Raw genomic sequence first — 25528 nt, 5'->3', positions numbered from 1 at the left:
TGATCAAATTTCCTTTTTCCAAAAATCAATTTGGCTGCTGTATTCTGAATCAATTGTAACCGGTTGATATTTCCTTTACTCAAGCAAATGTAAATAGAGTTTCAATAATCTGAGTCAAAATAATGCCTTGAACCAATACAGCAAAATGACACAGGTCAAACACTTATGTCTTTACTGAAGTATTGAAGTAATTTCAGATTTGCTTTGATTTCATCCTCTTCCTATAAAAAGAGATCCTCTGCGTTTATCCTATGCTTTTTGAATTCTGCTGCTATTTTTGCCCCCTCTGCCTGGGTATCTGTGCAATACTTCAAAATGTTTTATAGCAGTGGTTCTCAACCCTGTCCTCGGGGACCCCCAGCCAGTTGGGTTTTCAAGATATCCCTAATGCAGTGTTTTTCAACCGCTGTTCCGCGGCACACTAGTGTGCCGCGAGATGTTGCCTGGTGTGCCGCAGGGCCGCCGGGCCCGGAGCTTACAGGGGGCCCGAGGCAGGGGCGCCAGTAGCTCGCCAAGGCAAAGTGAGTCGATCACCCAGGACTCACTTTGTCTTGGCGATCTAATCCACAGTTCTTCAACCGCCGGTCCGCAGGAAATTTTTGCCGGTCCGCGCAGGACCGGCAAGATTGACTCATTTGAACTTCCTGCCGGTCCGCGCAGGACCGGCAAGATCAGCATCGGAAGCGTGCGCTGGGCCGGAGAGATCTTGGGGAGCCTCCGACAGTGGCTTTCTCCCCTCTCTGCAGCTCTCCTTTACTTCCCAGCGCAGCGATTCACGAAGGCAGCCTCGGGGCTTTTGCTGAGTCGCGGCTGCCTCTGATGATGCAACTTCCTCTTTCCTCAGAGGCGGCGCGACCCAACAAAGGACCCGAGGCTGCCTTCGTGAATCGCTGCGCTGGGAAGTAAGAAGAGCTGCTGGGAGGGGAGAAAACCACTATCAGTCTGGGAAGCTGCTGGGCAGGGGAAAAAAGGGACAGCTGCTACTGGAAAGGGAGAAGGAGAGATGCTTCTGGGAGGGGAGGAGGGAAAGGAATCTGGGAAGCTGCTGGGCCAGGAAAAAAAAGGACAGCTGCTACTGGAGAGGGAGAAGAAGGAGAGATGCTTCTGGGAGGGGAGGAGGGAAAGGAATCTGGGAAGCTGCTGGGCAAGGAAAAAAAAGGGACAGCTGCTACTGGAGAGGGAGACGGAGAGATGCTGCTGGGAGGGGAGGAAGGGAAGAGAGTTACTGCTGGACAGGAGGCTGGGAGAAAGAAAGAAAGGGGGCAGGCAGGGAAACAGAAGGAAAGAAGAGAAACAGAAAAAAAGAAAGAAAGGTCAGGGAGAGAGGAAGAAAAAGTTGGGGGAGGGAATGAGGTGTGGAGGAGAGAAAGCATACAGGCTGATAGAAGGGAAGAAAGATTGGATGCACAGTCAGAAGAAGAAAGTGCAACCAGAAATCACCAGCCTGGCTGGGCGGAATTTCCTCTCCGATTGCAGAATTGACGTCAGGGAGAGCATGCGTCGGCTTTGGGGCCTGTTATCCATTGGTGGGTCCTGTTCCCCGATGGCAGTGGCAGTGGCTTGGGGAACGGCAGGGAGAAAGAAAGAAAGGGGGCAGGCAGGGAAACAGAAGGAAAGAAGAGAAACAGAAAAAAAGAAAGAAAGGTCAGGGAGAGAGGAAGAAAAAGTTGGGGGAGGGAATGAGGTGTGGAGGAGAGAAAGCATACAGGCTGATAGAAGGGAAGAAAGATTGGATGCACAGTCAGAAGAAGAAAGTGCAACCAGAAATCACCAGACAAGGTAGGAAAAATGATTTTATTTTAAATTTAGCAAAGTGGAGGCAGTATTACCACAGTTTTCAAAGGAATTTGCCCAAATAACTTAATAGTTAACTGGGTAAATTCCCAGAGATGAAAACTTCCCTTCACTTACTATGCACAGTTCTGAATTTATATCTGCTGTCTATATTTTACAATATGGTCACCTTTTACTAAACCGCAATAGTGGTTTTTAGCGCAGGGAGCCTATGAGCGTCAAGAGCAGTGCTGGGCATTCAGCGCAGCTCCCTGCGCTAAAAACTGCTATTGTGGTTTAATAAAAAGGATGGAGGGTATATTTGTCTATTTTTGTATGCTATAAAAACCAAATACAGAGAGAGACTGAGAGCTGTTGACGAAGAGGTACGTGTGTGTCTTTCTTCCATTCCAGCCAGAATATCAGCTTTGTGTTCAGCCAAACAGGCCCAGGTTTCGCACTGAATAAAGTATTTTATAATTTTTATAATTTTTATTTCATAATAAAGTAATTATAAAATACTTTCTTTGTGTTTATTTGATTCCTATTCAAGAGAATTACTTTATATATAGTCAATATAGGCAGAGAGTTAAATTTTTTAACATTTTCTAATGGTGGTGTGCCTCGTGATTTTTTTCATGAAACAAGTGTGCCTTTGCCCAAAAAAGGTTGAAAAACACTGCCCTAATGAATATGCATAAGACATATTTGCATGCCTGTCTCCTCCATTATATGCAAATCTCTCTCATGCATATTCATTAGTGATATCCTGAAAACCCAACTGGCTGGGGGGTCCCCTAAGATAGGGTTGAGAACTACTGTTTTATCAATAATAATAAAATTTAAGCGCACATGCGCACTCGCGCCGCGTGTTCCCTGTTCCGTTGCGACAGCACGAGTGCGCTTGCGTGCTTATACGTCACAGTCTCCTTTTTTTACAGCCCGGCTCGCTGAGAGGGAGAGCGTCGCTGGCACCGGAGAGGGGTGGGGGACGCCAGTTCAGCTTGGCCGCACCATCTCTGCGGTCTCAGCAGCCCCCGAAGCTTCTCAGCAGCCTGTCCCGCTCCCTCGAGAAGGGCTCCCGATGGTGGCACTGCTGCTGGTGGCGCTGCTCCTGCTGCTGTGCGTGAGCAACGCGCCGGAGCTGGACCCCGCCTGTCGGCAGCGGATCGACCTCATGGCGAACGGCAGACAGAGGTGAGGATGGATTGATGGGAGATGCTGGACCATTGGGGGGATAGACAGAGGGGAGATTCTGCTTTGGTGGGGGTTGGGGAAAGGAAGGGAGGCCTACTGCTGCACAAGGGGAGCAGGAAGAGTTGCTAATGGACAGGGGGGAAAAAGGAAGGAAAGCCTACTGCTGGACAGGGGGATCAGGAAGAGGTACTGATGGACAGGGGGTGGGGGGGAAAGGAAGGAAGGGAGGCCTACTGCTGAACAGGGGGATCAGGAAGAGGTGCTGATGGACAGGGGGGGGAAAAGGAAAGGAGGCCTACTGCTGGACAGGGGGAGTAGGGGGAGCAGGAAGAGGTGCTGATGGATAGGGAGGAAAAAAAAAAGGAGGCCTACTGCTGGACAGGGGGAGCAGGAAGAGGTGCTGATGGATGGGGGGGAAGGAAGGGAGGCGTACTGCTGGACAGGGGGAGCAGGAAGAGGTGCTGATGGACAGGGGGGAGGTAAACAAGGGAGAAGGGCTGCTGCTGGATAAGGGGAGGTAAAAGGAAGAGAGAATGGACAGGAGGAGCACGCAAGGGGTGGTGATGGACAGCCAAAACAAAGAAAGACAGAAATACAGAAAGCGGCTAAGGAGACAGAGAGAGAAAAAAATAAAGACAGACACACACATACATTCTAGCACCCGTTAATGTAACGGGCTATAAAGCTAGTAGTGTTATAAAGGTTTCACAGTATTGCAGAGTTTGGCAAGAGGGAGAGGCTGACTGCTGGATGAAGAATGGCTTTAAGAACCAAAGACGACTACAATAATGCTTGAAATGGCCAACTACTACTATTATTTCTATAGCGCTACCAGACGTATGCAGTGCTGTACAGAGTTACAAAGAAGAAGAAAACAGTCCCTGCTCAAAAGAACTTACAATCTAAACAAAAAAGACAACAAACAGGATACCATGGATACAGTTAAGGGGAACAGCAAATCAGCTGGCTTGGTTGGTGGGCAGAGGAGTTATGGATTGAAGGCTATATCAAAAAGGTGGGTTTTCAGTCTGATTTTAAACAAGGGAAGGGGCTTGGCGGACAAACTCAGGTCATTTATTCCAGGCATAGGGGGCAGCTAGATGAAAAGAACGAAGTCTAGAATTGGCAGTGGAGGAGAAGGGTACAGCTAAGAGCGGCTTATCTGAGGAAAGGAGTTCTCTGCCAGGTGTATAATGAGAGAGAAGAGAGGGACAGCAGAATGAACACTCTTGTAGGTCAGCAACAGGAGCTTGAACTGTATGTGAAGGCGGATAGGGAGCCAGTGAAGTGATTTAAGAAGAGGGGCGACATGAGTGTAACGAGGTTGGTAGAAGATGAGTCGTGCAGCAGAGTTATGAACAGATTGCAAGGGGGAAGGTGACACTGCGGGAGACCAGTTAGAAGTAGATTATAATAATCTAAGTGTGAGGTTACGAGAGTGTAGACAAGGATCCAAGTAGTGTAAGACAAGAGCTGGTTTAAGTACAGGAATTTATAAGATTATCTACCTGGCTGGTGTACTGGGTAGTCAAGGAGGCATCCCGGGTGGAAACTGATGGAAGAAGAAAAAAAAAAAAAAGAGAGAGAAATTAGATCATACCCGATCATTTCCTTTAGCCCAACTACATCAGTGCAAAACTTGTGGGTTATGTCTGTTGACCAGTGGATAGAGACAGAGAAGCAAAGTAGTTCTTTGTGACCCGCTCCTCAAGGGCACTGTGCAATGGACCCTGAGCTTTTTCACTTTTTGGTTAGCAATCTCATATGACTAATCCTCATGTTATCTTGTCATCAATAATGAAACTGGAAAAAGTAAACTGGTTGAAAAAAAAGAAAAATGTTGAAAATGCAGACAATTAATCTGCTCATAACTGGAATAAAAAGGTTTTGAAAAATGAAGCTATACCAGGCAGACTAATCCCAGGGAGAACACACCATCAAGGACTCAACCAGCCAGGCTCGGCTGTGGGTTCAGGGCTACCAAGAAAAAAAAAAAAAAGATGCACCAATCCAATCTGACCATCTGCTGGAATATAGAGAAAAATACTGATTAGCTCCTGGCGATGTCGGCTGAATATATTTGTTCTTTCTCTACCTGCATCTGTTGGTTGGGGGGACATAACTCAGTGGTGTGGACCAGTCTAGCTGGATGATGATAGCAACACAAGCATGTGGCATTCAGTTAGTTATTGCATGAAGGGAGATTATTATATTCTGCAGGTGGTTAGGACTTAAAAGCATTCTGAGGAATAAAGAAATTCAACATTACCCACAAAAAAAAAAAAAAAAAAAAGGCAACCAACAGAAAACCTGAGCCTGACTGGGTCAAAAGTTAAAAGGTGCCTAGCCTTACATAATGAGCATCAGAGCTATAAGACATCATTACCCTTCAGCACTAAAAAAAGTCTTTCCTCCTGCTCACACTTCCAAGCACCCAGGGTTGCCGGCAAAATATCTGGTGTTCCACTATTAAACTAAGGAAAAGCATTATGCCAAGTTCCCTTCCACACAGAGCAGAAGCATCCCTCACTAAATATAGCTGGGATCCACTACCAGCAGCATCTCAGGGTGGTGAACTAGGACTTCAAATATCAATGCCCAGGAATTTATCTCAAGCACGTCAGCCACAAAGAAAATTAAGGTCAGTATTGTGGTTTATTGCAGCTGGAAATCAGCTGCCTCAGTATCAAAAAATGTGGCCAGGAACTCAATAAAGAGATAAGAGATAAAGGCTGTCACTACTGTAGAAAAATATTATAGTGACTGTTGGGCTTGTGTAATAACTAGGATACAATGTAATACCTTGTCCAGAGATAGAGGGAAGAGCTGCTGAAAGGAAAATCTTTTGACACAGCAAAATGGGATCGGTCAAATACATAACTCAAAATTTACCTCATGCATGTAGGCTGGAAAGGTATGCAAGAGTGCTGCACTAGCCTAAGTCCCTTAAAAGAAAATGGAGAGCTCTATGGGCAAAATTGGTGGCCCAGAATTTGGGATCCTCTGGAATTTGCCAGTCACAAAAAGTATCCACCCCTCTTTGTGATGCAAACATTTTTTTCTTAACTTACAAAACAGTTATTTACCACCGCAGTGTAAGACATGTAAAACAGCTCTGCCAATGCTGAAAACTGTTTCAATGAGAAAAATCTATCCTCATTCTTGAAGATTAAAAAAAAAAGAGAGGGCAGAGGAGGAAGGGAGGAACAGGAACACTTAAACATCTTTGAGTTAAATCCTAGCTCCAGCCAAATATCTTCTTCCTTCAATCGAGAAGCTCTGCCTCAAGTTATCCCTTCAGCTCAAATGAAACTGAGTTTTGCAACTGGCTCAGAAGCTAATATAATGAACAGCTGCTGGAAGGGGGAGGGGGGAAAAAATTCAGAGCCAATTGAGCTATACCCCAGCTCCATTCCAAATTAATCTCTTTGTTAATCTTCTTTTCTATTTATTTAAATGAGGCTCAGACCACAAGGTAGCTACAAACTCCACTAGAACTCAGTTTTTTCAGGGCTACCCAAGTCCAGTCCTCGAGATCTACTGGCAGGCCAGGTTTTCAGGATATCCACAATGAACATGCATGAGAGAGATTTGCATACCAAGAAGGCAGTGCAGGCAAATCTCTCTCATGCATATTCACTGTGGATATCCTGAAAACCTGGCCTGCCAGTAGATCTCAAGGACCGGACTTGGGCAGCCCTGGCTCAGAAACTATCCCACTGACCAGTCCATGAGCTGTCAGTTAGCCATCATCCATTCACTGAAGGCAGAGCATGCACTACTGAACATTCTTAAGACTGCACAGTTCCCTTGAAGAGCAGATCACACGGAACTACTGTTTCTTGGTCTCCATCCACTGATTAACAGCCATAACCCACAGGTTCTGGACTGGTGAGGATGCTAAGGAATTTTAACAATGAAACTGCTACTCTCTTAAAGTTTACACATATAATCTATGTAAAGGCTTCCCAAACTTCACATCCAGTAAGGTTTTCAGGAAGTCCACAAGTACTTTCATACTGAATATGCTTACAATGAAATCTACCAACAATGGAGATTAGGGATATGCAAATTAAATTCATGCATATTCAACATGACTATCCTTATATGGGATCCCCAGACAAGTTTGAGCAGCTTTATTCCGGCTCAGGATGTATGGATATGAAGGACCTCAGTAGATACTAATAATGTTACTGAGTATTTGAAATAATGTAAACATGAAACAAGATCAAAGCTGTTAAATAAGATACCACAAAATACTATTTATAATGGTTTTCTGCCTGGATCTAAATTAGGTCATGGTAAAACAAGTCTAGTGGATCTAGTCTAGCCCAGTCTTTGGAACACACATAATCACCCTAGTTTTCAGAATACACACAAAACTATACACGAGTTTGATTATAATGGGAGCAGTGGATAGCCTAAAAATTCCCATCTATGAAGAAAGGAAAGATGCTGAATGGAGGGTAAACAGAAGAGGAAAGATATGGTACGGATGGATGGATGGATAGAGAGGAGGAGAAGAGAAGGAAAAGATGGTGCACATGGATGGAGAAGAGGGGGTAGAGATGGAAAGGTAGATGAATTTGAGATGGAGGCAGAAAAATTGAAGAAAACTGAATATGAAAATCAGTACCAAAGATCGATGTAGTACAAAAAGAGAAGGAGAGGAAAGAAACAGCAAATGTATAAGAAGGACTTGGAAATAGAGTTAAGAGCACAGAGGGAACAAGATGATAAAAAAAAATAATAAAAATCACCAGATAAAGGAAGGAAAAATGTTTTTATTTTCAATTTAGTGATTGAAATATGTAAGTTTTGAAAATTTACATCTTTTTTTTTTTTTTAATCTTTATTTATTTTACATCTTACAACAAATGTATCAATAAATTGGCAATTGAAATTAAATACATCACTTGAATTTCTGTAATTTTTAACAATACATAAAATTTAACCCCTTCCCTCCCAACCCCTTCCCTCCCAACTCAGGGTAGATCCTGCCAATCCAATCTTATTAGCTTTTTTGACTGGGTTACTAGACAACTGGATGCCGGGGAGGCACTGGACGTGGTGTATTTGGACTTCAGCAAAGCATTTGATAGCGTCCCACACCGAAGGTTATTGAACAAGCTGAAATCAATGGGCTTGGGAGACACTCTAACTAAATGGGTTGGGGACTGGCTGAGCGGTAGAGTACAGAGGGTGGTGGTGAACGGTACCCCATCAGAAGCGTCGGACGTGTTCTGTGGAGTACCGCAGGGCTCAGTCTTGGGCCCGATTTTATTCAACTTATTCATAAGAGATATGACGCAAGGGCTTAGGGGAAAGGTATCACTGTTCGCCAATGACGCCAAAATTTGCAACATTGTAGGCAACAGCTTATTACCTGACAATATGACACAGGACTTACTACTGCTGGAAAGATGGTCAACGACTTGGCAGTTGGGCTTCAATGCTAAAAAATGCAAGGTAATGCACCTGGGTAAGAGAAACCCGCTCAGAACTTATACACTAAATGGAGAGACCTTGGTTAGGACCAAGGAAGAACGTGATCTAGGAGTGATTATTAGTGATGACATGAAGGCTGCCAATCAAGTGGAGAAGGCTTCCTCCAGGGCAAGACAAATGATGGGTTGTATCCGCAGAGGTTTTGTCAGCAGGCGACCTGAAGTCATTATGCCATTGTACAGATCCATGGTGAGGCCTCACTTGGAGTACTGTGTTCAATTCTGGAGACCACACTACCGTAAAGACATGCTGAGGATCGAGTCGGTTCAGCGAATGGCCACCAGGATGGTCTCGGGGCTAAAGGATCTAACGTATGAAGAAAGACTAAAGAAGTTGAGACTGTACTCACTTGAGGAACGAAGAGAAAGGGGAGACATGATTGAAACGTTTAAGTACATCACGGGTCGCATTGAGTCGGAAGATGATATCTTCTGTCTTATGGGCCCCTCGACCACCAGAGGGCATCCGCTGAAGATCAGAGGAGGGAAGTTTCAAGGAGACTCCAGAAAGTACTTCTTCACCGAAAGAGTGGTGGATCAGTGGAACAAACTCCCACTGCAGGTTGTTGAAGCCAGCAGCGTGAAGGATTTTAAGAGTAAATGGGATGCGCACGTGGGATCTTTAAGGGAGTAAATTCGAGAGCGAATACTTTGGAATGGGCAGACTTGGTGGGCTATAGCCCTTTTCTGCCACCATGTTTCTATGTTTCTATGTTTCTAACCCTACCATAACATATGTAATCAATGTATATCCTATGAAATATTCTTTTTTTACTGATCTAAACATTTAATAATTCCCTCCCTCCCATCCCTTCCCTTATGTTGTACTTATACTGGTATCTATTCGTTACAATAATTTGTCAATGGTCTCCATATCTCTTTAAATTTTTATATTTTGTACTGTTCAGGAAGAAATGAATTTCATTCTATTTCCCTTGTGGTGTACTGTGTGCAGGGTCTGGCATAATAGGGTTTTGTTTGTGGATCTGTATTTCAAAAGGGGTTTTTTCCCCTGTTTTCTGCATGTGTGACTGAGGCCAGGTGTTCTGGTGGGGATAGAAGTCCAGAAACTTTAGTTGGTGTCATGGCCCCAATTAGGAAGATATTTGTCGGCTTTCCTTCAGTTTGTTTGGACTCGAAACAGTCCCGACATAAAATTAGTGAAGACCACCATCTTAAACAATTGGCAACCAAATTAAATGATTGAAAATCCCTCCAGAAGCTGCTTTTGATTTCAATGAGCTACTGTTAAAATTACATTTGTGTCTTGTCTGCCATCTGCAAAGTTCTTCCATCACGTGTCCAGCTGCTCAAGCATCCTACTGTTATTGCAACAGATTCATCCATCGTTACTAACATCAAGGAATATTTCTAACATTTAATAGACACTTATTTTCCTGTTCATTCACTACATAGTTTAGGTTCTCTTCTACATCCAGGTCTGAAAGACAATCCAATTACCTTCCCAGGTGATGTAAAAGCATAGGAAACTGAATCTTTGGGGAGGTTGAATCAAAATCAGATAGAAATGGAAGGCTCTATTTGTGATTTATAAATCGTTGCACTGAATATTGTCCCTTTTTATGCTTTAATTAAAAGATTTAAATATAAAATCATAAGTGTTGCGCACATGGACAGAGCTCATGGGGATGGGGACAGAGCTCGCAGGGACGGGGCGGGGATGGAAAAGGAGCCTGTGGGGATGGGGACAAAGTTTTCCCCCGAGTCAATTCTCTATTAATGTTTCAACATTAAGCACTAAGGTCTGGACAGTTCCTCCACCTACTTAAAAAGAAAAAAAATAAAGGTACCTGCACCTCAAATGTTTAATATGCTAATAATTCTAGTTACCCAATATCTCAGATAAAAATTTGTAGTTTTTGTCAACAGCACAACTAACCTGCTATGTCTCTTTTTTTTTTCAACAGGGACCTTCTAACAACAATTGCTCATTGCATTCACACAGAGCAGTGTTTCCCAATCATGTCATTTTAACACTTGGAGGACTATGTTTGTTTCCCTATTTCTCCCTTACACTTAAAAGCACAAAAGCAGCTGGAGCAATGGGGCCTGTGGCTCACCATGTGCATTCAGACATCAGCTCTGACCCTCTGCACATGTTTCCAGTCTAACTGGAAGGCTGCACTGGAGGGTGGAACAGGCTTATAGGCCCTACATGGGCCAACTTAGCTGGGTGCAGGACAGAATTAAGGTCAGGAAGGAGAGAAATGGCTTTGTTTCCGTTATCTCATTTGGGGATCTCAACCTTACAGTTTGGGAACTACTGCCCTATAAATATATGAAGTACAAGGGCTAAAGCAAATAGAAAACAGTTTCACTCATACAGTTAGTAAGAATGAGTTGAGAATGACTGCAAGAGAGGATTTGAAGAACCACTTACCTGCCAACTGATGCATTTCCTCCATGCAAGCTCTGATGACCGACCGATAGTTTTTACTCACCCGAACCAACCTGCCAAAAAAACAAAGCCCAAAGCACTGGGTGACCATCAATAAAAGTCAAATCTTCAGTTTTTAAAGGGAGCAAATAAAAAAAAAATTGCTTTATACCTTTAGAAAGCATTTAACTGATCCCCAGCTACCTAGGTTCAAGTATTACAATAGCATGTGCAATTTGGAAACCTCAGTTAAAAATATATTAGGTGCACATTGATAGTATGGAAGATAAAGAAAGCATTCAGTGTAATTTGGTTGATATACTACCCCTCCCTCCTTACCACTATTTTAAAACTGTCCATCAGCAAGAGAAATTCATCTGGACATCTCATATAGATAGTACCTCACCATAATGGACAGAATGTGCTGTGTGTGAAGGTGTAAGATAAGGTGGATTCTTTTTCTGTCAGTGTATCACCAGTGCTGTGGAGTCGGAGTCGAGGAGTCGGAGGAAATTTCGGGTACCTGGAGTCGGAGTTGCCAAACAATGCACCGACTCCGACTAAATTTAGATTGGAATTAAAAAAAGCAAGTTTAAATGTCCCAATTCACAAAAAGTTATAATTAATGGCTTCTCTACTGTAAGAATAAAAACCAATGCATGCAGTGCCTCACGTAACCGCAAAACGAACACGTGCTTCACTATATGGCACGCAACGCACAATTCGGAGCACCAATACTTATAAATGTATTCTCCCTTGTTGTTGTTTACAACTTATTTCCAACGTTCAACAAGGTTTTCAATACCTCGTTGGTAGAAATCACCTGGTGTAGACTCGAAAAATTCATCCAACCAAGCTCTCCCACCATACGCACAACATCTTTTTACGCGGATGAAGATCATGTTTCACGTGCGGGGTCGTTTGTTTACCGGAGTCGGAGTGTCGGAGTCAGAAGTACAAAAAACTGAGGAGTCGGAGTCGAACATTTATCTACCGACTCTACAGCCTTGTATATCACACCACCACCACTACCATTATCCCCAGTCCAATAATGCAGCATATTTGCAGCACTCATAAATACTAAAAAAAAAAAAACCATGCTTAAAATGGAGGGGAAGCAGTTGAAGGACTGCAGCGTTTGCTGGTTCTGGAATCTTAAGGAGAACAGAGTAGGAAATATATACTGTGGATTGAGCTGGTCTGATAATTCAAAAGTCAGTGATGTGCACCACCATTCAGATGACCTGGGTTAAATTCTTAGACCAGGACTTTCCTTCCTTGATGAATTGAAGCCATGAGTGCTGCAGAGGCAGTGCTCACAGACCTATTAAGGAAATTTTAGTAACCATAAGCCAATACCTAGTGATCAAACTCAGAATACATGACTGGAAGGGATACTAGAACAAAAATAAAAGTTGCCATGAGTTTTCATATGCACCATAGCCCAACTGAAGTTTGTTCTAACTGAGTTAGAAGCCTAAATATGCAGGAGGAAAACATGATGTAAAAATAAACAAACAAACAAAAAAAACCTACTCACTGTGATTTACGTGACTTGGAAGGAAGCTCTTCTTCACTCTTCTGAAGCCCCACAAAAATACTATGCGATTCATTAAAAAGCTTACGTAGAACTGGCGAGTATATATCCTCATCTCTTTGTACAATACGGATAAAGGGACACCCAATGCCTCTCTCAGCTCTTCCTGAAAACAGTATGAAATGGATCAGTACTAAAATCCCAAATGGCATATAGCTCTGCTAATCACTTACAGGGTGATTTTATAAGTAACTAGTCAGATCAGGGTTACCCACTGCTGGTCACCTACCAGTCAGATCAGGGCTTATATACCCACAGTTGGTCTTGTACCAAGCTGATCAGGGCTAAAATCTATAAAAATAAAAGGTTATTAGAGGTCGCAAGCACAGTTTCGGGGGTCACACCCCACCTCTCACAGTCACGGGTCACCAATGGAAGACAGGCTGGGGGTCTCCTACAGTGTTTCAATGACCTCTCAATCACAACCCAATTGCTATATAATAGATATATGTTTAATAATAATCAAAAGACCCATCCTTAGTACAGAAAGCTATGGAGCTTATGGACTCCATGAAATTCCTGTCGTACTCCTCTTAAAAACAACTGGACAGAAAGCTATGGCGGTTTGGCTCCGAGAGGTCCCTGGAATCATGATCCTATGGCCCATGTACTCAACTGAATTTGCCAATGGCAAAATTTTTTGAGCAGCCTCTTTACCAGTTTCTGACACACAGGGATATGCTTCTACCCATTGAGAGAAATGACACACACACACACCAACAAATATCTTTTTCCCTGATTGTCAAAGATCATATTTGTGTAATCTATATACCACCTCTTACAGGGCCCTTCAGGAATGGGGATAACATCCAGTGGAGTGGAGGTACCCCTTGGATTTACTTTGATACACATTGGGCATTTTTGGTCAATGTCTTTCAGGATAGCATCCAGCTTGGGATGCCATAGAATCAGTTTAAGTCTGGCACTGAGATGTGACAACAGGGCATGTGTTTTAGAGTGATAATCCTGTACATATAGCCAGAAGGAAGAGGTGGCTATGCAAGTTTTCATGTCTGCTGTTTTCCATATCCCTTTTAGTTGTTTGCATCCTGATTTTTGCCATTGTTGTAGTCCGGAGTGACACCAATGGCAAAAGAAGCTTCATGATTTTCTGGATTTGCCCTAGTATAGACATATCGTGAGAGAGAATGTTGATATGTGGTGGGCCTCCTTTGTCAAAAGGTCCACAGCTTCTAGAACATCATTTTACACACTCAGGCGCTCTTTTACAAAGCTCTACCACTGGCTGGCAAGGTAAATACTCTAACACCTTGCTCCTCTAAAGGCTTTGTTGTTAACCATTTTGGATTTTTTTGCATGACGGTTTGGACAAGGGCTTGTCCCCGCCTTCCCTGAAGGTCTAGCTAATGACTTTGTCCTGCTTTCTCTGTGGTCATCCTCTAGCTTCCCTTCTGGATGTTGTCTGTTCTCTTTGGGGGTCCATCTTATTTATTTCCTGGTCTAGCCCTCCTTTCCATCTTGGGACCTCAATGTAGTCTTATCAGTGTTGGTGGCAGCCCCTTTTTGAGCCCTTATCCTGTTGCCGTAGAATTGCAGCTGGCACAAAAAGTGCAGAGCCAGGTGGGGCTGTGCGGTTTTGTCACCTTTTTGGAAGGGGGTTGTGGATTCTTTGAGCTGGTTGTTGGGTACCCAAGTGGCACTGACGCCTCAGAGTTGTCTGTTGGGGCTCTCTAATGTCTGTTCTTCTAAGTGACGAACCCACTTATTGAGATGGGTCTTGGCAGCAGCAAAGTGTTTGATAGCGGGTTCTTGGAAACGTCCTACTGCACCTGACTTGCCTGCCTGGAGATTGCGATTCTATAATATGAGGAAAATGGAACTGATGATTGCTAAAAGGAAGGGCTATTATGCTCAATTTGTAGACTCTTGGACTATGATATCTACTAAATTGGAGCTTTAATGACTGGGAAGACTACACTTGGGAGGGAGGTGGGAGTTTCATGATGTTTGCTGTTTCCATGCCAATCTTGGTTTTGCTATTGCAGGGGGAGGGGGGATGCAAGCCTGCTCTGCAGGTGGGCGTTGGGGTTGTAAGACTTGTGTTTTGGTTGGTTATACTTATCTAATGCTAGTTGGGATGGCTATTGCTGTTGTATTTGCTACATGCAATGTGACGTTTCCCATTTTTCTGCTTTGGAAAATTTTGGAAAAATTTTCAATAAATATTTTTTTTTAAAAAAGAAAAAAAGTGCAGATACCAGCCACATACAGCGCTCCATGCTGGCAAATCACACGGTGCTTCTGGCACTGCAAGCTCATCTTCCCTCTGGCACAGAAAGGGATGCCCCCTGGAGACAGAATAAAACCAGCAGACAGCGCCAAGAAACAAAGGGAGAGGCTGGCAGCTGCGAGAAGTAGATTGAAAGAATGACTCTGGTTTTCTCTAGTTAATTTATTCTATTTATTTTTTAAATTGCTTGTTTGGCTATATAGCAGACAGACCCCCTCAGGCTCTCCAGACTGGTCATCTGTTTATAAACAGAGCTGACCAACCAAGGTTTTTTTTTATTTAACTAGATCAAAACCCCAAAAACAAGGATCTAAGATCTAGGAGGGAGAAGGGACCCAACTACCCAGATGCAACACCCCCGGGACTTGAGACTCCCACAGGCCTCAGTCCCAGTCCAGCAGCCAGTAAAAACAAAGGAGAGAAGGAGTTGCCTGTTGCAGGTGTCTGGGTCTCACTGCGTCTTGACAGGTAGAAACCAACATTTCAGCCACCATGCTGTGGCTTTCTTCAGGGTATGTGCTCTGAGGTCTGCAGTTTCTTTGTAAATACCGTAGTGGGTTCACTGGTCTGATTGGGAACAGGGCAGTCCACCAATTTGAATTTTGGCGGGAAAGTCAGTTAGTCAGAAATTTGTTCCCAAATTGCAAAATATGACCATTGGAATTTTCACACAAGAAAAGTACAGTACTCCCCGAAATTGGGGTTCCGTTGCAGGAACCCCCGTGAATACAGTTAAAAGGCAGGAGAAGCAGCTGGGGTGTTTGCGGGTGCAAAATCATGCAGCTCCTGATTGGTGTAGCCTGAATTTAGTACAGGAAGAGGTGATCGGAGAATACTGCGAATTAGTAAGTTCGCGATTCACGAACTGCAAATTTGCAGGGGAAACACTATTATAAAATTAGATCTCATATATGTAGGGCTTTCCAGTGGCAATGAATAGACAAGAGCAGGAGTATAATTGGAACTTATAAGATACTCACACACGCATAGCACATGCATAAGCACTAATTCTTACTGACACAAAGTTGTTCTTGGCTTGGAGCAGGTCCAAGGAACAATTTCTCCAAATGGGTTATTTTTGCGCACTCTCTGTAGCAGCTTGTGAACAGGCAATTTTATAAAGGCACATAAGCATAATACCACCTTTATAAAACAGGAAACCTATGTACCTTGACAGACTAGGAGCCCTATTATAAAAATACCATCAACCCGACTTCATACAACAAAATTAATTAATCCAGGATTTAAAAGGCTTACTTAATCTACTTAAGGTAGCACGAAGCAGAGGAAGAGGCACAGTTAGCTAGAAACAAGGATAATAATAAACCTTTACAAAGATCCATACTTTTATTTTCATAGCATGTTTCATATACCAGCAACTCTTCAGGTCCCCAATCAAACCCCATGTGCCTCTTCTTAGAATCCACTCCAGGAATTATCTATAGAAAATAAAATAGAAGCTAATAATTATTCAATCAATGCAAGGAAATATCCCACAAAGAGCTTCTTTTCTGTAAGCTAAGCTACAAATGAATCTCTGCCCATGTGCAACACCATAACAACTAATATTTTTGCCAGTTTGGTTACACAGAAGAAAATAATTTCCTTTTAATGTTGTGTAAGGTACAGTAAATAACAGGTTAATCTTAAATTGGACTTATAATTTGCCTTATCTTTCTGAAAAGCTCAAATCACTAGAAGTCAGTCTAGAAATGTTATGTTCCTACTTGACTTCTAAGTATTTTGGCTCATATGTACTGAGGAGTTTCTCCCATTTTGGGTCAATAGATAAATGAATAAGGCATAAAAAGTATTACTAAAAAAGTTTAACAAGGACATTATGACAAGAGGATATTACATTACATTACTGATTTTTATTCTGCCTCAACCTTGCAGTTCTGGGCGGATTACAAAAGAGACAACTGGACATTTCCAGGATAATTACAGAGAGAATTCTGGTCATTTCCAGGAGAAGTTACAAGAATAATGGAGCTGTATATTTCAAGAGCTACAAGATGCTGTACAAATAGGAAATAGTGCAGATCCAGTATATATACCGCTAGGGAAGCAGTTGACATGCTTGAGGCTAAAGAGAAGGGAACTGGTGAAGGGGGGATATATGCTGGAGATTTTGAAAATCCAGAAAGGTTGCTTCACTCTATCACTAAAGGATATTTATTACTAACCAATATAAGCGGGTCTCTGTTTTTACCACTGAGAGGGAAATGTAAGTTTTAATTTTTGAGAACTTCTGGCAAGATGAGATCTATGAACATTCAAGTCTAAAGGAATCAAAGTGTCAAAAATGCCAAATAGGATTTTAAATTCAATACAAATGCACTTAAATTGAATTCTGAGATACACTGGAAGCCAATGTAATTCCTAGTGCAGAGGGGTTACATGATTAAATTTACTCTTACCAAAGATAAGTTTAGCTGCAGTGTATATCTGCTGAACACCCCTTATACCTACCTCAGTAGGACAAAAAAAGTTTTCACAAAATTTTTGTTTTATTTTTCAATATAGTCCCCTAGTTCCCTAATAGCTCCATACACTTCATCCACTTTTCCTGCAATAACTTTAACCCCTTAGTAAAGGATTCTTCTGTTTGACCTTCAAACCAGGACATCACAGATCCCTTGGCATCTTCATCAGTTGAAAACTGCTGTCCAATGAGATTTCTTCAAAACTTGGAACAGGAAATAATCCAAGGAAGCCAGGTCTGGACTATAGGGTGGAAGGTTCAGCTGCTCAAACCCACATTCTTGGATGGCAGCCTGTGATTGTTGTGACATGCACCAACGCATTGTCATGAAGAACCAGCATGCCTGCTGTGAGTTTTCCCTCGTCTTTTCTCCTTGACCGACTCCTGCAAAGTGATCATTGTGTTGGTGTAACTCTCCCCAGTTATGGTTGTCTTGTGTGGCATGAACTCCAGAACCCTCTTGTGCACACTGATTTTACCTGTGTCATTTTTATACCGAGTTATTTCCATTCTTCTGTGTGGACATTTTTTTTTTAAATTTCAGCCACCCCTTTGATATCTTTTGAGTTTTGTGTTATGACAGCACAAGTGTTGTATTTATTAATAAATAGGAGTGACTTTTATATCGTAGACGAGGTGGTTTTCTTGGTGTAATATTTTAATTTAATAAATATAAAAGTAAAAAAACAAAACATTAAAATAAAGAACCTATAAATGTCTATGCAACTGCAGTTCTCTCCCTGTTTGGATAAAGAATGGAGTTCATTTTATAAAAGGCTTCTATTGGCTTTTCCTAATTTACAACAAAAATTGTCTTTTTCTCTTTGACTCCAAGCAGGGAGACAAGCATATTCTTTCTGTTATGTGTCAGTCCAGTCAGCTTCCTAAATTCTGAGCATTATTTTGCCACTGTAGCTGTGTTATTTTGCAAAGTGCCAATTTGCAGAATCATAATGCTATGTTTTGACATTTTTTCAGATCATTGATTGAACCATACCAATGGAACTTTGAGCAGTCATGATGTTCCTATTTCTGCGGAAGAAAACTCCAAAGGAAAACCATAAATGCCGATCATACTCCACAGTGAAGAAGTGGTATGCAAACTTTCAGCGTGGAGATTGAGACCAAAGATGTAGCAAGGTCTGGGAGGTCTCAAACTGTCAACTCCTGAAATTGTTGCCCATGTTCATTACCCGATTTTGCAGATTAGCGAATATTGGCTAAAACAATTGCTGAGACACTACAGATATCCAGAAAATGTGTTGGATGTATAATCTATGCAGAAGCTCTCAGCCAAGTGGGTGCCCAAATGTTTGAATGCTGACAAGAAACGACATTGAGTGGATACTTCCAAGTTGATTTTGCAGCACTTTCAGTGAGCTAGTGCCAACTTTTTGGAATGGCTAATTACTGTTGATGAAACATGGTTACACCACTACGATCCCGAGACAAAACAATAGTCCATGCAATGGCAGCACTCAGGCTCTCCAAGACCAAGGAAATTCAAGACACAAAAGTCAGCAGGAAAGATCATGGCCACAATGTTTTGGGATTAGGAAGGTGTTGTAATGACTATCTTCCAAGGGGCCAAACAATTAATGCAGAATACTACTGTAACTTGCTGTGCCGATTAAAGGAGGCATTGAAAGAAAAAAGGAGAAGAAAACTTCAAAAAAATAGTTCTCTTTTTGCAAGACAATGCACCTGCTCACAAGGCTGGCAAAACAGATGGATGTTTTGACACAGTTGGGGTTTCAGTGCATAGACCATCCACCCTACTCACCAGGATTTTGCTCCATCTAACTATTTTCTGTTTCCAAACCTTAAAAAGAGTTTGAAAGGGTGACAATTTTTGAGTGATTTGGAGGCGATTACAGCAGCGAAGCAGTATTTCAGTGACCAGACATCAGAGCATTTTTGGAAGGGTTACAGAAACTTCAGACACGATGTGCCATGTGTGTTGAACTTAGGGGCAAATATGTGAAATAACTTGTATGTTTCATAGCTCTATGACATTCCCTTCTTGGTTGGGCTAAGAACCTTTCAGTACACCCTTGTACATATTTGTTAAAAAATGAAAATATATATCCATAGTGAAGCAGCAAGTCACAATGTGCAGCGGAACTCAACAATGTGCAGTAGTTAAAAGTTTGTGGCTGGAGAAGGAAAGCTGTGAAATTGGTCACAAATGACCTCAAACATTAGTTGGATGACATACAGACTCTTCTTATTTTGAGGATACATATGACTTTCCCTTCTATCACATACATACCAGAGTTAAAACCGATAATTATAATGGACTCCTGATGCAGGCTTTTGTGTTGAAACACAGCTGTGTCAAGTCCTGTGTTATTATTGAATGAGTGCTGTAAAGTCACTTTAATTTATTAACAAATACTGTACATCTCAAACTCAAACCCTCTGCAGGGACACATTTTGGATCTGTAGGTACTTGGAGGGCCGCAGAAAAAAATAGTTACTGTCTTATTAAAAAATTACAATTTTGCATGAGGTAAAACTCTTTGTAGTTCATAAATCTTCCCTCCCCCCCTTCTTTGCAGTGTCCTCTGGCTTCCCCCCTGGCCTCCCAGTCTTAGTTTCACCTAATTACTGCAGCCTGCAGAGAGGATGGCCTGTGCTGTAGCATTCCTTGCAGACTGCCATCAACCTCTGCAGCACGTTCCCTCAGCCGCGGTCCCACACCCCCCCTCTGACGTCAGGATCGTGGCAGAGGGAATATGCTGCTGAGGACAACGGCAGCTTGCAAGGATCACTACAGCACCGGCAATCCCCTCTAAAGGCTGCGGTAATTATCTGAAGGTAAGAGCGGGAGGCCAGGGGAGAAGCTGGAGGACGCTGCAAAGAGCTGACAGTACTAGTACCAGTACTAGTACCAGTACTAAAGACCCTCCTCTTCAACTAAAGGTCACCCTCAGTCTACTCCCCCCCTTAAGCCCCACCTCTCTCTTCTCTCCCCTGTCTATCTTCTCCCTAAAATTCAGTATAGTCCTCTCTCAGTCTGTACTCTGACAAATTGTATCTAAACTCAAATAACTTGTACTTAAATACTAAACTACTTATACTTAAACTCTACTCTTAATTTGCTGTATACTCCCTGTATTTAAACTACTGCACAGTCTTGTATGTCCAAACATTTAAACCTATTGTACTTCTTATATGTCTAATTACTCTCCATTGTGTATGTTCACTTGTAGACCGTTCTGAGCTACTGGGAGGACGGGATAAAAATCTAAATAAATAAATAAATAGTACAGACCGCGGGCAGCAAAATAGTACTTGGTGGGCTGGGAGTTTGAGACCACTGTCTTAGACTCTCCTTGTCTGAGCTCACTGCTCCTTTGCTGTACCTGCTCATAAGGCATTTGTTTCTCCTAGCTTTACTTTATCCCTTTCCCTTACACAAGCTAATAAACAAAGAAAATGACAGCAAATAAAAACCATATGGCCTAACCAGTCTGCTCACCCACACCTACCACTATCCCTTCTCTCTCCTTACAGATCCTCTGGCTTGTTCCAAGATTTCTTGAATTCAGATACAGTCTTCGTCTCTCCGTTCCACATACCCTGCATTTCCTCAGATCATTCTCGAGTCTATCCCCCTTTCACCATCCTATGCCCCCCTCATCCGGGAGCTTCAAAACTGGAGAACCTTTTCACTCACAAACGATTATTTTCAGATTAACACGGAAAACCAGTTTGACAACCACAATCCACGCTATCTTACTAAAGGATAAGACGCGTTACTTTTGTTATGTCATTCTCCGGAAAATTAAACATGGAACAGCTGGAGGAAATGAAGTGAGCTGCAGCAGCAAGACACCGCGGCTATGGTCCAATGGGGGCCGGGGTCCTTGCGATGTAACACTGCTAAGCAGAGGTAAGGTGTTCCCGTTAAGCCAAACGCTGTCTCTCCCCACCCCCTTTCATAATAAGAATGGCGGGAAGCCACCGCCGGGTCTTACCGTCACCGGGGGATCCACGTCCAGCTCCTCCATCGCCAACCACTCAGATTCCACGAATCTCCAGCTTCTGAATAAAAGCACTCATTTAATAAGTATTACATTAATTCATTCCAAATCAAGCTGCCCCCCTCCCCCAACATCAAGAGCACAATAAGCGAGAGATACCAAATCACACGCGTTTGACTATCCTCACATTCTGGACCTAGACCAAGCACCGCTCTTCACACACACACAATCCACCCCCTCCCCCACCTTCAAATTCGTGTCTGCCGTCCCCCGCCAGTTTTCCTTTTCTGACGCCCCGCCCCCCTCAGACGCCATTTCCTGTTTCCGGGAGGCGGTGGAAGCGGCAGAGGAGAGTAGAGGCGTCAGAGGGGCGGGGCGATGAGAAGATGAGGTTGATATGGGCTTGGTGGCGGGTGACAGACGGGGAGCTTGAAAATCAAGGAGAGTTGCTGGATTGTGGGATTTGAGAGAGAGAGAGAGAGAGGTTGAGGGAATGCCGCCGCGTGTAAGTTAAGCGTTTGCTGCTTCAGATTTGGTGTTTTTTTGTGTTGGGTTTGTCCGGGAAGCTGTCTAGAAGAAGGGCGCAGGATCCTTGGAAATCTCTAAGGAGAGAATTCCTATTTCGAGCAGCAGTTTTACAATAGGAAGTCTGCAAAGCGTCTCCTAAACTCTTGCACTGCACTCAGGTTCAAGTATGCATGTACTGTACATTCCCACACTTACTGCCTTTTCCAAAATTATTAGTACCTCTTCCTAAACACAGTCTTCAATGAAGGCTCTTACAAAGTACAGTACAGTAAAACCTTGGTTTGCGAGCATAATTCGTTCCAGAAGCATGATTGTAATTCAAAGCACTGGTATATCAAAGCAAATTTCCCCACAGAAAATAATGGAAACTGACCATTTGTTCCACAACCCCAAAACTTTAAAACAAAATACTATACGTACTTGTATTGCAAGACCTTGCTCATTTAGAACAGTCACTACACTCCCCCAGCCTCAGAGAGAGAAGAACCATGGCTCAGTTGTGATGTGTGTATACTGTATGTACTTGTATTTTAATACATTGCTTGTATATCAGGTTAAAGTTTAATAAAATGTTTTGCTTGTCTTGCAAAACATTTGCAAACCAAGTTACTGCAATCCAAGGTTTTACTGTATTCATATGCTAGGAAATAATACTCCAATCAAGATCAGATTTGTCCACACACTCATTTTCTCCGTGATTAATTATGGATGCAAAAGCTGAACACTATTGAAACAAGGCAGAAAGATTGACTCATTTGAGTTTACTGCTGGAGAAAGAGGATTTTATGTGTGCCATGGACTGTCAGAAGAACTAACAAATCAATTCTGGAAGAGATAAAACTGGCTATGTCACTCAAAGTCCAAATGATGAAGTTAGGACTGTCTTATTTTGGTTACACTGCCCAATGAGAAAGATCATTGGAGAAGGATATCATGTTTAGGAAGACTGAAGGAACCAGGCGAACAAGATGACCTGCAACTAGATGGCTGGACACATTGAAAACAACCATGGGGATGATGCTGGAGGATCTTACTGGGCTAGCACTAAACCAGTTTCTTTTTAGATCTGTAATTCATCAAGTTGCTAGGACTCAAACACAAGTCTATGGCACCTAACTAACTCAACTAAACACAGTCAAGGTCTTTGTTTAATATTGAGAGTGCTCAATGTAAAACCTCCTAATAGTGATTTGATGCAATTACAATAAATGAATATCAAAGCTGATTTACCATTCACTTGTGATCAAATTTACATTGATGTTACCATTATAGTTAGTGATAATATTCAAACCTCAAATAAAAATGTCATGCCTTTCAGCTTAATACCAACTTTTGTTCCAGAATATCTAGAACCACAACAAGTATTTGACTCTCAGTCCCAAAGTTCAATAAAATACAGAAAGTGTATATATGTGTGCGCACAAAAATAAAGTATTAAAAAAACTGTTTTCACTGGTATTGCTGCTTTCTTGCGTTGGGTACTGCTGAGTTGATATCCCATCACCTGTCTGGAAATAGTAGCTCCTCTGAAGATCCAGATGTTTGATACTATCCTATCTGTAAACAAATGAAAGGAAGCAAACCCCTAGCCTCCCTAGATGAATGCAGGCTAAAGTCAGTGTCTTCTTAAGCTAAGGCCAAACATTTCTAACTAAGGGCTCCTTTTACGAAGGTGCGCTAGGGCCTTAACGCGCTAAATTAATAGTACTTTGGTGTCCAAGATCTCTAAATGTGTTACTTGTTACAATATGCACTATGTAGTTTTATTAATTGTTTTTATTTTTTTATATATATTCTTATTTTAGCACTTTTTTTGTGATACTGATGCACCACTCAATGTATGCTATTATTCTTAGACTTTTTTTTTTTGTTCAGATCTTATATCGATGTATATTTGTACAGAATATTGCTTTATGTCCTTTCTGGTTATATATTTTAGGATTCCTGAGGCAGCAGGCTCTCTAGTAGAAATACAGCCCATGTTGAGTCATATGAATGTCTTATGAATTTCGTGTACGTTTGATATATATATGGTTGCTATTAAAATTAGTTTGACTTAAAGACTTGGCCTTCTCTGCTCATCCTGGATCTCCTAAAAAGTGCTTGCCAACAAGCTGAGCACTACTGGCATAAACACACATTCCCGGAAAACAAGACTAAGTTGTGCCAGAAAATCATAGAATATAAATTATTATTGACACAAAAGAAGAAAGCGTACTACTCTAAACAGATCAGCACAAAAGATAATCTTAAAATCAAAGTGTTCTCAATATTAGATAGCATAACCAATAAGAACAAGATCACAAATGGTGACAACCCCTCTATTCCAACTGCGCCAGAACTAGCCAACTATTTTAAAAAAAAGATCCAATCCACACAATATCAGCTAGACCCACTACAACAAAACCACCTATGGAAATACCAGCAGACAGATTTTGGAATGATTTTGAAGAGAATACATTCAAAGACAAACAGCTTCTAAAATACTCCAAAGTATACTGCAGTCTCGACACCTGCTCACCTTACCTGATCAAAGCAGCCACCTTGATAACTATAGGAAAAATAACCCAACTATCACCTAAAAACTGGCCTTTTCCCCAAATCAGGAGGAGGAATTATCTTAACTCCCATTCCTTAGAACCCAAAACTCTGTCCCTCTAATGTGACTAATTATTGACCAATAGCCTCCATCCCCCTACTCATCAAAATGATGGAAGAAAATATATTACAGAACAACTCGAATACTATTTACAACGCTTCAATATCCTCCACCCTTCACAATTGGGATTCAGAAAAAAATCACAGCACTGAGATGGTGGTCACAGCACTAGTAACATATGGCAAAGGACTACTAAACAAGGGTCATAACACAATCGTAATCTAATTTGACCTAGCAGATCTTCAATGATTTTAGATTTAGCGGCTCGGTCCGCTTCTGGTTCCAAGGCTTCCTTACCACTTGACACTATGCTATACATAAGGATGTTGGACTGATAGCTGGCACCCTCCCAGGGGGTCCCTCAAGAATCTCCACTCTCACCATCAGTGTTCAACCTCTTAATGCAGTCCTTGGGAGCCAACTTAGATCTTGCATGAATAAAACATTTCACCAATGCGGACGACATAACAATCATAGTACCTGTAATGGCTGCATTAGTCAATACCCACACCAAGAAATGTGTTCACATCATAGAAAATTGGACCTCAACCCACCAATTCAAACTAAATAAGAACAATACCAAATTCATTTAGCTGACCCATGCTACACTCTGACCCATGCTACTGACCCTTGCTACACTCCGAGAATTACAGTAGACAATGCAGATTTTCCATTAGAACTACAATCCTGAATCTTAGGAATAGAAACCGATAACCATCTATCCATGAAAAGCTACGTACAATCAATAATAAAACATTCTTTCCTTGTGATGAAAAAGCTGATAGAATAAAAGATCCATTTGAAAATACTTCAAAAAGGAGGCCTTCTGATTCTTAGTGCAATCCATAATCCTATCTCAACTAGACTGGTGTAATGTAACACTAGCTCTCTGCTCTAAAATGTTACTATTGCATCTTCAACTAGTTCAAAATGAGGCAGTAAAACTCATATATGGATTATGGAATCAGAACACCTACAGCCCTACTATATGAAACTACATTGCCTGCCCATAAGCACGAGGATAAAGTTTAAATTAGGCATCACTGCCTTTAAGATCCTAAGAGGAAATGCCCCCATCTACCAAACAGAGTTGGCCACCTTACTCCAGGATGCCTCTAATAGATATTCCACCAGAAATCTTTTC

General features: G+C 42.1%; 1 protein-coding gene across 3 annotated transcripts in view; it reads right to left on the bottom strand.

The window, feature by feature from the left end:
• NUP85 (nucleoporin 85) overlaps window positions 1-21533 on the bottom strand; it is a 55615-nt gene extending 34082 nt beyond the window's left edge. Inside the window, exons 1-6 of one of the 3 annotated variants that reach the window (XM_033961672.1) lie at window positions 21444-21533; window positions 21192-21258; window positions 16069-16162; window positions 12416-12578; window positions 10879-10949; window positions 4479-4522 (exon numbers count right to left, since the gene is read on the bottom strand). In XM_033961672.1, the coding sequence (XP_033817563.1) occupies window positions 4479-4522; window positions 10879-10949; window positions 12416-12578; window positions 16069-16162; window positions 21192-21224 (405 nt within the window). In that variant the 5' untranslated portion in view covers window positions 21225-21258; window positions 21444-21533. The other 2 variants (XM_033961673.1, XM_033961674.1) reach the window with 2 other exon arrangements.
• Window positions 21534-25528: the final 3995 nt, after the last annotated feature.

The sequence above is a fragment of the Geotrypetes seraphini genome, chromosome 10, assembly GCF_902459505.1.
Source record: "Geotrypetes seraphini chromosome 10, aGeoSer1.1, whole genome shotgun sequence".
In the NCBI taxonomy this organism is placed as follows: Eukaryota; Metazoa; Chordata; class Amphibia; order Gymnophiona; family Dermophiidae; genus Geotrypetes; species Geotrypetes seraphini.
This window is presented reverse-complemented; position numbering and strand designations above follow the sequence as displayed.